The sequence below is a fragment of the Mesoplodon bidens genome, assembly GCF_964165515.1.
Source record: "Mesoplodon bidens genome assembly, chromosome: 2".
Taxonomy (NCBI): Eukaryota; Metazoa; Chordata; class Mammalia; order Artiodactyla; family Ziphiidae; genus Mesoplodon; species Mesoplodon bidens.
The window spans coordinates 5,962,869-5,977,188 of NC_138177.1; the positions used below are offsets into that span (position 1 = coordinate 5,962,869).

At 34.9% G+C, this 14,320-nt stretch overlaps 1 protein-coding gene across 2 annotated transcripts in view; it reads right to left on the minus strand.

Annotated features, from left to right (window-relative positions):
* Positions 1 to 433: 433 nt before the first annotated feature.
* F13B (coagulation factor XIII B chain) overlaps positions 434 to 14,320 on the minus strand; it is a gene marked incomplete at its 5' end in the record, with an annotated part of 33,261 nt that continues 19,374 nt past the window's right edge. Inside the window, 7 exons of one of the 2 annotated variants that reach the window (XM_081225425.1) lie at positions 434 to 760; positions 1,933 to 2,146; positions 6,319 to 6,501; positions 7,229 to 7,429; positions 10,757 to 10,939; positions 11,821 to 12,006; positions 12,096 to 12,275. In XM_081225425.1, coding sequence (XP_081081551.1) covers positions 736 to 760; positions 1,933 to 2,146; positions 6,319 to 6,501; positions 7,229 to 7,429; positions 10,757 to 10,939; positions 11,821 to 12,006; positions 12,096 to 12,275 — 1,172 coding nt within the window. In that variant the 3' untranslated portion in view covers positions 434 to 735. Of the gene's footprint in view, positions 761 to 1,932; positions 3,048 to 6,318; positions 6,502 to 7,228; positions 7,430 to 10,756; positions 10,940 to 11,820; positions 12,007 to 12,095; positions 12,276 to 14,320 lie in introns of those variants that run through there. The other variant, XM_081225426.1, reaches the window with a different exon arrangement.

The window sequence follows — 14,320 nt, forward strand, 5'->3', positions numbered from 1 at the left end:
CTCTCTGACTTCAGATTTTATTTTTCAGAATCTGCATGATTCCATTAGTTACCCAATCTAAGAAAAAAATTGATGGTGTATAATATAAAAATAGTAAGGGTTGTTCTTTCTCATAGCTGTGTTCTTTGGGCAACATTTAAACATGTGGGAGGTTCACTAATTCACAAACCATTTGATTATTAACAAATGGTAGCTAATAGTACAGTTAATTTTAAAAGTTCTTTACACTTAGAAAGTCTGAAGGTCAGTCTCGGCTCATTTAATAAAGTAAATTCTGTAACATGATGTATAGTTTCTCAGCTCTAGTGTGGCTGGTTCTTTTGTGTTGACATAAATATTGAACTCAAAGTAACAGAAAACCCTGATATTAACAAAGACGATAAAGACAAATGTGAATTTTTGCACATATATTGAAGACAATATAGACCAGTGAACTGGCATTAGGAACCAGAAATATTTTGATGTGCAGATTGATGTTGTAATAGATGAAAGACATGCAGCAAAGATGAGGTCACATGTCAAGTCATCCAAACCAGAAGTGAAACAACAGCATGTGTAGCTTTTATTTATAAATAAAGAAAATGTCCAGAGCAAACAGTTTAAATTCAAATCTTCATGCAAGTAAAAACTCAGAGGTTTTTAATTCAACATTTTTCTTCTAACAATTATGTTTTATAAAGGATTTTATGATGTGTCAAAATGTTATTCTTCTTTCTGCCATTCATTTTCATGTCCTTAAGGGTTCTTGATAAGACAACATCTTTGATAAGAAAAAAAGAGAGAGAAGGTGGGGTTGAAATAAGCATCATTTCTGGTCAAGTATTTATTACAGTCTTAGCCCTTCAATATTTCATATAACTGGTCCTTGTTTTAATGAGGTACTGATAAAAGCAAGTAACCATCCTTGGTAAATTATACCACCAATTTCTTTTTAAAAATTCAATGTCATTAACTACACTAACACCATTTTCTACAATTTTTTTCTAAGTTACTTATTCATTTTTCTCTTATAAATAGGAAATGCAAGATATAATAAAAAATTTAAATAGCACAAACATTTTTCTGCTCTGATTTTCACTGCAATTAAAAATAAAAAAGTTTTCCACTTATGTGTGTCTTATGAATTTTTTTCTAGAATGTTCAAAGTATCTAAAAAACTGTCCTTATGTAGTTCTTATAGCTCATTCTTTATAACCGTTAAAAGAGTACCACATGCACTTTTAAGTCATTTAAAAATGTTCTTAGTTGAACCTAGAGTATAATTCCCATTTTATAAAGTGTCTTCAAAGGGGGCAAAATTCTGACCCAATAAAATGAATGACATTATTTTATTGCATTCTTTTAACCTTTCTCTAAGAAAAGAACAGGATTGTTTTCCATTGATCAAGTAGTAGAAAATATATTTTAAAAATTGCTATATGAGAAAACACTTCAGAAATAACTTCCAAATTCTTATATAGAACTGTGTTCCTGAAAACAAATACCATAATTTTAAACTTTGTTATTGACATGCTCTTCCCTCAGTATCAAGTTTGTACAGCTGTGTTTCCCATCGTTATTACGAACCACTAATGAGAAATGGGAGAAAATGTGAGTTTCTCTTATCTCAGAACATGTAGGTTAATTTTTCCACATTTAAATATCTCTCAAATTGATTTATTTACCCGATTGCCAAAGAGTCACAAAAATCAAATAGCAAACATTGCTTTGACTTTAGACCACTCAGAAAGCTTGTTGAATTAGTTAATACATCTAGGAGTTGGCTTGGTTTAAAAAAATAAAGACAACGTGATTTTTTTCCCCTTTATAATGACCATAAAGCAGGACTATTGTAGAACCTAATGTTTCTGAAATTTATAACATAATGAATCTCATGAATAACAGCCTGAACAGAAAAAAAAAAAAAAGTTTCAGGTACAAGCCTCTCCTTACCTTTCTCTTTGAATACATCTTGGATATTTCAACTGCCCTCTGTCACATTGCACTCTCAATTCCGATCCGATAATAGGAAACTCAGTTATGTAAGTATCTCTCTTACAAAGAAACTCAATATACTCGCCATGGAAAATATATGGCCTATTGTCAAAACTCCATTTCAGGAGCAAATTATTACTTTCCATTGTATCAAAAGATAATGTGCAAGGCTCTGAAAAAAATAAAAAACAAAGAAAACTACCTTGATACCTCTCAATATTAACAGGAGCCATTGTGTTGCTTTCTCATAATAACCCTATAATTCCCAGGCATTAAAGCAGCAAGTAAGTTAGAATTCATATTCAAGTCAGAAAATATGTTCAAAGCTCACAGAAAACAGCTTGCCATTTATCCCTGTTGCCCTGAATTTGGAAAAAGGGTATGTCCTGCCAGTTACTGAGCTTTATGCCATTAAGACTTGCAAAGACAGAAGGCAAAAAAATGTGTTTTTTAAAAAGACATTGATAGTTAATAATAGTCATTGAAATAGTGTTCTTTTTCCTTTTTCTTCTTCAGAAAGTGCAAATAAAACACCCATGAGACAAACCATTGATGGCTGGATAGATAATATTTTATGGAAATGTAGAAACAAGCTAGAGTCTTGACACTGACTCAGAATTTATGACTTGATGATTAAAGTATATCCAAAGTAATTAACAGTTTCTTCTCTTTTAAATTTCAGTTATTAAGGATTATTAAGATTGGATTGAGATGCTTTAAATTTTAAGCATTGACAGTATTATTGTGTCCTTCTCCTTATGCATTAAAACAAAACAAAATAAAAACTTAAGATAAGAACTAGGATACCCAACAAACTTCTCTGGTTTCTTTTCCTTGATAAAAACATTGGTATTTTTAAAATACCAAATGTCAAATCATGTCAGAAAATGAGGTTGCTTGTGTTCATATTTGCCTCCTGGATGACCGAGCACCAAGCAGTTGCTTCTGAGATAAATAAAAAGTTCCAGAGTTGCTAACAGAGCATATGAATCATACAACTGACATGCTAAAATACTTCTTTATTCAGTCGTTCTCAAGTGAAGGCCTGTGTGTCAGATGTCATCCTAGAAATGCTATAGATAGAAAAAAAATGACAGGAATGATTAGAAAGAGTCTAACAGAATTTTATAGTCACTGCAAAATAGTTTTGAAAATGAGGTCAAATGGTACTATTGTTTAGAATGTTCTACAAAACATGCAATTTAAATTAAAACGAGTTCAAAATTGTTTCACGGAACTTCTGCACTCTGCCATGACAGAGTAGCCTATATCAGACCAGCACTTCTACTAAGAACTAGAAAATCTGAAAACAGACACAAAGTTAGTATTTCAAGGAATCAGAGAATTTTCAAGGCAGGCAGTACCCCAGAGGCTAAGGGTCTGGTAAAAGCCCATTCAGATGAGTTTCACACTCTGTGCCATTTTTCTCTTGGGGTTTTGTTGATTTTCAGTGCAAGCTGAGAGACTAGATAGAGATGGGCCAGCAACAAACACAGAGCCAGAAGAGCTGCTGGAAATCCCACGGGGTTGAGGATAGAAAAGTGGGTTAACCAAGACAGCCAGGACTTGACATGTCAGAGCCCAGAGAGATGGGAAGTATGAGGAAATGAGCTTGATACTCTGCCCTGGCTTTGCCAGGGGGACATCTGCCTATTCTTGATTATGCAGAAAGAGAATGAGGAGCTCAGCTTGAAGTGAATGAAAAGCTACAGTGAGCAGTGGCCATCTCCCAGGAATATCAGAGCCAGGCAGATAGGGGGACCTTGGTATACACACCAAACTCTAGTGAAGAACCCTGCAGGGTACATTCTGTGAGCAGAGCAGGAGCAAACTAAGTTCTGAAAATAAGCTTAGAGAAAGCTTTGTCTCTCACTGAATAGAGAATAAATTTCCCTACACCATCAGCCAGAAGATGAGATGAGTATTGTCTGGAATAAGATGGCATCATTGTCTCAAGATCCTAAAATTATCCACACATGATATTTGATATTCAATCAACCATTAACGGAAATAGCAAGAAATGGGGCTAGAAAATAGATATAGCTTACAGATGATCCAGATATTGGAATTTGCAGACAAGGAGTTAAAAATAAATAATTGCAACTAATATGGTCAAGAAATAGATGTTAAGATGAAGTTTTTCATCAGACAACTCAAATCTACAAAAAAATATAAAATGGGTATTCTAAAAATGCAAAGATAATAGTTGAAATTGAGAACTCAGTATAGAAGTTTAAAGTAGATTGTACACATCTAAAGAGAGGATTCATGAACTGGAAAATATATCAGCAGATAATTACCAAACTGAAACAATGAGAAGATAAAAGGAGAGAAAATACTGAGTTTAAGAGACAGGGGACACTGGAAAAAGATGTAACATGTGTTTTATGGAATCACAGAAAGAGTGAAAAGAGAAAATGTTAAAAATATTTGAAAAGACGTTAGCCAGACATTTCCAAAACCTATGAAAGATATCAAGTCACAGATTCAAGAAGCCCTACCAACTAGGAGAATAAAATGCACAAAGAAACCAACATCTAGGTCCAACCAAAATAACCTACTGAGAAGGCAAAGAGAACAGATATAATTCAAAGTATGTCTCAATGGATTTAGAATAGAAATCAACAACCAAGAGAAAACTAGAAAATCCTCCAATGTTTAGAATTTTAAAAATAAACTTCTACATAACTCAGAGAGCATAGAAGATATCAAAATGGGTATTATAAATTTTTAGCCGAATGATAGTAAAAATCAAAAATATAAAAATGTGTGGGATGAAGTTGAAGTTGTGCTCAGTGGGAAATTTATATCCTTAAATTCATTTTTAGGGAAAAACATAAAGGATGAAAATTAGTACTCTAAGTATACATCTAAACAAGCTAGAAAAGAATAATAAAATAAATCCAAGAAAGTAGAAGAGAGGAAATAATAAAGATAAGGATATAAATTAATGGAATAGCAACATTTGATGAAAGGATCAAAAAATGCAGATACTGACTGCTTATAAGGACCAATAAAATTTACAGACCCTCAGCAAGATATATCAGAAAGACATACTTCTTCAGAGCAGTATAACAAAAGACACATCACTAAAGGCATTAAAAAAAGTATAAAAGGATGTCATGAACGTTATGTCAACAAACTTGACAATTTAGATATAATGGACACATTCTTACAAACCACTTCCTACTGAAACTGAGAGAAGAGAAAAATAACCTAATGTCTATTAAACAAATTGAAGTTGTCATTAAAATCTTTCCTCAAAAAAAAACCTCAAGGCCCAGGTGGCATCTCTGATGATTTCTTACAATTATTAAAGAAGAAATAGTATCAGTCTTAGACAAAATTTAGAGAATTGATAAAGAGGGAATACTTCCCTACCCATTGTATGAAGTTAGCAGAAACTTGATACAAAACCCAAAAGGAAAATAACAAACCAATCTCCCTCATGAAAATAGTTGCAAAAATTCTACGTAGAATATCAGCAAATAAAATTCAACAATATATAAAAAGCATAATTCATCACAACCATGCGAGATTTATTACAGAAATACAATCCTGCTTTAACATTCAAAAAGAAGCAATGTAATTCCAGGGAAAAAAAATAAATGTAATAATCATATGATTGTTTCAACAGATATTGCTAAAATTAAACTCACTGAAGGTTTTTTAAACTCTTAGCAAAATAGAAATAGGTGGTTTCTATATCTTTATTTTGATTTTTTTAACGTATTTGTAACACCATATTTAAAGATGAATTACTGAAAGATTTAGTTATGAGATCAGAACACAGATACCCACCACTTCTACTCAATATTATACAGTGAAATAAGATAAGAAAATAAATGAAAGTCAGATATAAACACAAAGAAATATTTTCTTTTTATTTAAAAATATGCTATTTTATGACTCCTGAGAACCTTGGGAGATAGTGTTACTTTTATTAGGATGCCTCATCAACAAGGCATTATCATCTTTCAGATTGAGGGAACCATCCCTATATCTGTTTCCCGCTGTCCTCGTGTTTTCTAGCACATCACCAATAACACTGAATGACCACTGTTAGACTGGTTACCCACACCACACAGCTTAACCATCCCATAGGTCCTACCAACCCAGTACCTCATGTATGGTTTGTACTTAAAAAGTACTTGTTAGAATGAGCTGGATTCTAGTTATGATCTACAGGAAAGAGTAGAAACCAGTAATTCAACAAGCACACTAATAAAATAACAAAAATGCAAAAATTAAATTTTATATTAGTGCTATATCAACTCAAAGAGAAGAGGAAGTGAAAAATATGGTTTTATTTTAATAAATAGAGACACATGTGGCAGTACTTACCCAAACACAATGGTGGTGTAGTCCACACTCCCTCTAAACAATAGGATTCCTTAGACCCTTGTAGGAAATGGTGCTCGAAACATCTGTATTCCACTGAGGAACCATTTTCATAGGTCCTGACTGTTGAACTCTTAATAACTCCATTTTTAATAAATGGGGGAGATGCACATGTTCTTTTAGATTCTGCAAAAATAATAGTCTGCAATGAATTGCTACAATAGGCAGCCAGTGCTTTTATAATCGCTACAGAAATAAAAAAATATATTTCATGTAAAAGCATTTTTAAGACATCTCTCAAGTAATTTTTAAATATCAAAAGCATTTCTGTAATCACTTCATACATAAAATTTATGATTGCAATTAGAATAGCATAATATTAAATACACGTTTAAAACTAGCAAAGTATTAATTATTGTGATTTTACTTTTCCCCTTTCTGTTTGCCAAAAGTGAAAGCGTATAAGATCCATCTTGAGGTCATGCTTTCTGTATGCATTCTCTTCCTGTTTCCTTATTAAAAGTGACAGTCCCATGCCCAAGGAGTACACAAAATCTCTCACTCTACCTTAAGCCCTCTTCTGAGACAATGCTCCCCTGCAAACCCTGAGGAGAGCAATGCTTTACAGGGTTGTTGATTGCTCACAAGAGGGTGATCCATTCTCTGAAAGTCTGGTGATATGTACAAAATCTCATGAATTCTCTCTTTATAAAACTGACTTACAGAATTAAAAGATGTCAGCATAGATCCCATTTAAGGGTATGTGCTGATTGGAAATTGATCAGGTCATTCCCAATTATATAGATTAGATGATGAGGGTGGTGGATTGCTTAGGGTCTTATCCTTTGAACTCATACTGATCACCTGTGATATTGGTCACCCAAGAAATTGTCAGGAAGCACTATTGTTTTACCTTTTCTAATACATGAAGGATATTTCACTTCACCTCTGTTGCACTGCACTGATAATTCAGAGAGTGCAGTTGATGGAGACAAGTCATACCCCTGTTTACATACAAAATCTATTAAATCTCCATGTAAGATCTTCCCTTCATAATTCCACTTCATCTCTAGGTTATTTCTGCTCATGTCATCCATGTTAACTGTACACGGCTCTGTAAAACAAAGGGTCTTTTCAATTCTTCACTCATCTCACAAGTATGAAAGTGATATATTTTTACAAAAAAAATATGACAGGCATCAAAAGCGGTATTTTATATTTACCATTTATCATTATTAAAGCTCTTCACACATATACATAATAAAGGATACATTTTATTGTTGTCAAATGAATTTATATATTTTGTATTATCTTCAATATAACATAAATTAAAACCACTTAATTTGAAACATTAAAAATATTGTTGAAGGACAACAACCACTTAGGTTCATCCTGATTTCTTTCCTATAAAATAAAATCTTCAAATAGAAAATGTATTTACTGTGTAATATTTGTGGGACACTTACCACTTGATATTCGTTGGTGAATAAAACAAAGATCCCTGCCCTCATGGAGATTACCTTCCAACTGGGAGACACACACACACAATCAACAATAAATGTAATAAATATATGGATCTTATAATTTGGGGCCATCTTTAAACTATATATAATAAGTGTGATAGAAAAATTAATAGTGGAGGCATGGGGGAAGGGGGACTGTGCTTCTAGGTAAGGTGGTTGGGACAGGTTTAAATAAGTAATCTTTGAACAGACTTGCAGAAGGTTAAGGACTGAACCAAGTCATTTTTTGAGGGAAGGGCATTCCAGGCACGGGGAACTACCTTGAGGTGAGAGCACACCTGGCTTACTTGGGGCGGAGTAATGAGACCAGACTGGCTGAAGTAGGCTAAGGGCAGGGAAGACCAGCAGGGGGGAGGTTGAGAAGTTCATAACATCTGGAATAATTCACAGATGGGAAATGCTGCTCCTTATAGCACCATCTTTCCCATTCGTAGTGAGAGTATTTTCAGTTCCACGGGACAAGTAAGATGGACAAAGCTCTCTCCTCTTGCCCTGATGACAATAAATGATCTTCACTCAGTCTTTGCTTTAGGCTGTGGGCATCAAGCCTAAATGTCATGAGGCAATTGCTCCAGGCAGAAAATGATAGGTTTCCTTAAACCTTATTGTTCTCTACAAGGTTGTTCCATTACTAGCTTTTCCTTTATAATTTCGGTCCAGTCTCTATCCTCAGAGATGACTGTACTTCCGTTCAATGCAATATCAATCACATCATCAAAAGCTTAACATCAAAATCATTTATGAAAATATGAGAGCAATAGGAAAACTACAGGTGAAGATATATCTGAATGTGAATGTGAACAGCAAACAGAATGACTTGAAGGAGAGAAACCACAAAGGAGATGCTGAAAGAGCTGATTTAAAACTTAAATTTATGTATATTAAAAACACTATAAATAAAAGGAAGAGGAAAACAAAAAAATAGTTGCAATATACATGCCTGTCAAATGGATAATATAATTTATATAGATAAAACTCTTATGGGTATGGAAAAATCGCTAAACTATGAACAATCAGTTCATTGAAAAACCACCTGTGGCCATTAGAAAATTGAAAAATGTCAACAGTTTAATACCCAAATAAATCCAATTAAAGTAATTTTAATTGCTTAATTAACAATATGTAAAGATTAAGATATTCAAGTTCACAAAGATTAAGAAACTACTTCATTAATTCACTTATGTGAGGATCATAAATCAGAATAAACCTTATGAAGGGCAGTTTGGCAATTAACAGAAATTTAATTAAAATTCCAGATCTCTTTGACCCAGAAATTCCTCTTCAGATAATCTGAAAACAAAAACAAAACATGTGAAATAAATAGAATTAATTTTATTTTATTAAAAAATAAAGATTATTTACATGTACAAATATTTAGTACAAGATGTACCGTGTGAAATATAAAGATGTTGAAAACACACTAAATGTCCATCAAAAAGTAATTAATTAAATTATGGCATATTTGCATTAAGGAATACTGTGCAGCCATTAAAATATAATGTAGAAATATATCAAACCATGTTCATAATATAGTTTAAGTGAAAGAAACAAGATTCATAGCTTCTTCATGATATCATACATATTTGTGAATATGTATGTTGGAAGCTGGTGTAGAAAAAGGTGTAAAAGACCATTATCTAAGTCATTGACAGCATTTGTTTCTGGCAAGGTTACTGATATTTTCTGTTTCCTTCTAGTTTATTCTGTATGTTTATTAATTTTCTTGTAGATAACAATGATTTGCTTTTGTAGTTTAAAGGGCTAATATTTTTAACTAAATGTCTTTTTTAACTTATAGGGAGTTTATCATGCAATTTTCTATTTGTAGAAGTCACCATGTAAGAAGTTCTTTGCAACTGTAGTGACCAGGTACGTTACTTTTAAATGGAACTCTGATTAGCAAAGTTACAAAATGATGCAAATCTATAGGCTTGAAGTGAGAGGTGAATATTGTTTTCCCAAAGTAATTTCAATTTAGGTAATTATTTAGATAGCTGCCTAAGTTTTCTACTTGAAAACATTAACATTAATTAATCCATGCCTTAATCCAAAATATATTTAGAGTAACTACAAACGTTTTTATCTGTTCAACAAGATAAAACAAAAGTGAGGAAGCAGTGGCAAAGAAAGCTATAAACGACATGCTCTACCAAGGAAAGAATTGGATTGATTATCCTTCTGTCCAAATGACATTCTGAGGACAATAAGAGAGACAATGAGGAATATAAACAACCAGGGGAAATTCCAGTTAGGAGAAAGACAACACAAATGTAATCAGACACACAAATGTGATTATGTTTAATGCCACTGAAATGGACACTTAAACATGGTTAAAATGGTAAAGTTTTGTTGTTCTTATGTTACCACATTAAAAAATAAAATGCAGTGGGGTAAGAACTAGCATAGCCTAAACCCTAAGGTACTAGGGATTTTTTTCTGCTGACAGAAACGATAAGGTAAAACACTTGAAGAATGAAAGATATATACAAAATTCTCTTTCCATACTATAAAACATTATATGAAAATCACATAAGAATACACACATAAGGGTAAAACAAATTCAATGTGTCCTGCTATAAGCAGAGTAAATTCCAGGGACCTAATATACAAAACAATATATAAAAAATATTTAAAAAATAAATAAGATAAAATTCAAAAATTAAAAAATAACACCCCAATGTTGTGCACATAAAAGTTGCTAAGAGTGGATTTTAAATGCTCTCATCATAAAAACAACTCCCCAAATTACGTGAGGTGAAGGATAAATAAACTAACCTTATTGTGGTAATAATTTCACAATGTATTTGTGTATCAAGTCATCACATTATACACCTTAAACATACACAAGGATATATGTCAATTGTATCTCAGTAAGGCTGGGAAAATTTCTTTTTAATTCAATGTGTTCTCTATCTTACCTAAGCAAACAGGTGGGGATGACCATTTTCCTTGTTCACAATGAGATATTTTTGCTCCCCTCAATAAGTAATATTCATTGCATCTATATTCCACTGAGGATCCTGTTGGGTAGCTTGCTAATAATCCAACAATAACAGCTCCATTTATTACAGCAGGTGGAGAATTACAATTCTCAGTATTTCCTAAGAAAAGAAGTTATTTTTAAATTAATACAAACATAACAACATAATGATATAATACAGTTGCCCATACAATAGTACTTAATATTCACTATGTAATTTAGGACAACTGGTCTCTCAGTTTACCAGAATCAGAGAAACTTTATTCAGCTAAGTATTGTTAAAATTTACTAAGCCAAACTAAACAGCAAATGTTTTGCTGAAAGACAAGTATGCAGCAGATTTTTCACTTTTCTTGCTTCTGAAGGACTCATGCTATAGATATTCTTAAAATGTACAGAAAGATAAACAGTGTTCTTTAACCTAACAATTATGGTCCATTTAAAAACTGACCTTTGTTATTATCCATTTTTATTTTTTCCTTCTCATCTCTCTTCATCTCAGATCTCAATCAACCCATGGATGAAAATTTCCATTTTTCTCTCTGACTTCAGAGTGTTTCTCCTACTTGGCTAATTTCTCTAGCATCTTTAATAGCTTTTTTCTTACACAACAGATATCCTCGGTAAACATGTCTGTGGAGGTCTCTCCAGGACCTGACCAAGAAATGAGGAGGATGACAGGAAGGATGGCACTGAGGAGTGGTACCCTGGTTGTGCCCTTCAGTGAGATGGAAGAACAGGTATATGGATCAGAGGGTGGAGGGCTCAGATGCAAAAGTACTATCATCAGGATGTTAAAAACTTGTTTCTTTCCCAATTCTTTATATTCAGTTAAATTCTACAGAAAGCTCCATATGCTCAGGAAAAACAGCAGAGTAAGTGCTGTATCTGTGTGTTTCAAACTCTTCTAAGCAATGGACCGTTGCTGTAAGTGTGTGAATTAAACAAAGGAAAATTTTACACACTAGGCTTAGCTCTGGATGTGAAACGCAGCACACATACCAACACATTCAGGGGGAAGGGTCCATTTTCCACGTTTACAAGTTATTTCTTCTGGTCCCCGGAGGTGATACCCTCTTTCACACACGTATGTCACTTTATCCCCATTATAATAGACCTTGGAGGATAGGTTTGCTGCAGCATTCTCAACCAAGGGTGGGTCCTCACAGGCCATCCTCTGCTTTTCTTCTGAGAAGGGAAAATTGAAACAGAAGAGACCATTTAGCTCCACATGCACGCAGGTTTCATTTTAGGGAAAGGTTATTTGAGGTGCTAACCAGTGCATTTGGGAGGTTCTGTCCATTTTCCATTTTCACAGCGTATCTCTTCTGATCCCTGCATCGCAAAGTTAAGTCCACATTCTATACGAACTGTTTCTCCGTGACGATAAGTGGTTGAGTACCTTTGAATTTTGGAGGTCAGAGGCAGAGGGGGAGGAGGACATCGATTTCTTCTTCCTTATGGAAAAACATCAGTATATTTAGTCATATAATTACCAAAAAATAATAGTTAGGATTTCATAAGCACGTTCATTGTGCCAAGCACCCTAAGAAGTATGGCAGGCAGAGTGAGGTCACCCCCTGGATCCCCACATCCTGAGGCTCACTTCCTTGAGTCACGCCCCTCCCCAAGAACTTGGACTTGCTTCTAAGTGATGAACACAGCCAAGATGATGGGATGCATGTGACTTGTTTAAACACAGCCACAAGGATGGATGCATGTGATCATGCACACATACTGTCTTAACACAGTATGGTAAGGCCGTTCTTGCCGAGCTCTTTCCCAGCTGATTTGGAAGACAAGCAAACTGCTTCATCGTGAGTTTCCGAAGGGGGTGGGCCACAGGGCAGGGGGCACAGGGCTGCCTGCAGGGGCATCCAGGAGGAGACTGAAGCCCTCTGCTCAGCAGCCTGCCAAGCTCCAAATGCTGCCACAAACCACAGTGAACTTGAAAGCAGTTTCTTCCCGAGCCCAGCCCCAGATGACACTGCAGTCCCACCTGACACCTTGACTACAGCTTTGTTAGACACGGACACAGAACCAGGTCAGCTACACCCAGAATCCTGACCCACAGAAACTGTGAGAGACACAGGTGTGTTGTTTCAAGCTGTTACGTTCGTGCCAATAGAAAACTAAAAGAGCCAGCACGTTACATTCATTATCTCCTTTAACCTTAAAATAACTTTGTTAAGTGGGGACTATTACATCTCCCATATTACAGACAAAGAAACTAAAACTTATGAAGTAAGTAAATTATTAGTAAGTGGTGGATCTGTTCCTAAACCCGTGTCTATCTGAATTAAAATCTCCTGCTCTTAACTATTCTAAAATACTGACTATTTTAATTTCCCATGGCTGCTGTGACAAATTACCACAATGGAGTGGTTTAAAAAATAGCACACCTTTATTCTCTTACATTTCTGGTAGCCAAAGTCCAGAATCGGTTTCACTGGGCTGAAATCAAGGTATCAGGAGAGCTGTGCTCCTTCTGGAGCCTGTAGGAGACAAGCAGCTTCTTTGCTTCTGCAAGCTTCTGGGGGCTGCATGCACTCCTTGGCATATGACCCCTTCCTTTTTCACTCCAACCTTTGCTTCCATCGTCACATCTCATACTTGATCTTCTGTAGTCAAATCTCCCTCTGCCTCCCTCTTATATAATTATGATGCTTATGATTACATTTGGGGTCCACATGGATAATCCCAGATATTATTCCTCTCTCAGATCCTTAATTTCATCACATCTGCAAAGTCCCTTTTGCCCTATAAGGTAACATTCTCTGGTTCCAGGGACTTGAATATGAATATCTTCTTTTGGGAGGGAGGGAGGCATTACTCAGACACCTACACTGCCCATCCTACATCTAAGGACTCTTTGCTAGAAAACGATAGCAGGAATGTTGACATCTGACTTAATTTGGTGGCAGTGGGGAGAACAGGTGATAAGTAGGTAGGTCTGCCATTTCATTTTGAAATAATATGCTACAGGTAATCTGCTAACAATCTACCCCTCTGCTGTTAGAGCAAGGCTGTTGGGCACCACTGGAAAATTTTAAAAAGAATATTTCTAACAACAAAATTTAAAGTCATTGTTTAGTGCATTTAGAGAATGGTGGCAGTTCTGGGAAACCCCACTGCATAACCCTGGGGACCCTCTTTCATTGCTCCCAGCAACTGTTTCACATCTTCACTACTCTCTTCCAAGTTTTCCTTTCCCGTCTTTCTCCTGCCTGTAATAATGACGCTATTTCCTACATTACAGAGACAATAGAGGCTATCAAGCCCTTTATCTCTCCCCATCCTTCCCAATCCTCAAGTCCTATTTATCTTTTAAGGCCCAGTTCAGACATTATCCATCACCTCTGTAAACACTGTCCCATACCATATCAATCAGAACCTTCAATGTTTGTTCAAACACCTTATACCTGACTTTATTATACCAGTTGTCACATTGTATCAACGACTTGTGTCTGTTTCCTCTGCTAGACCAGGACCTCCTTCATAT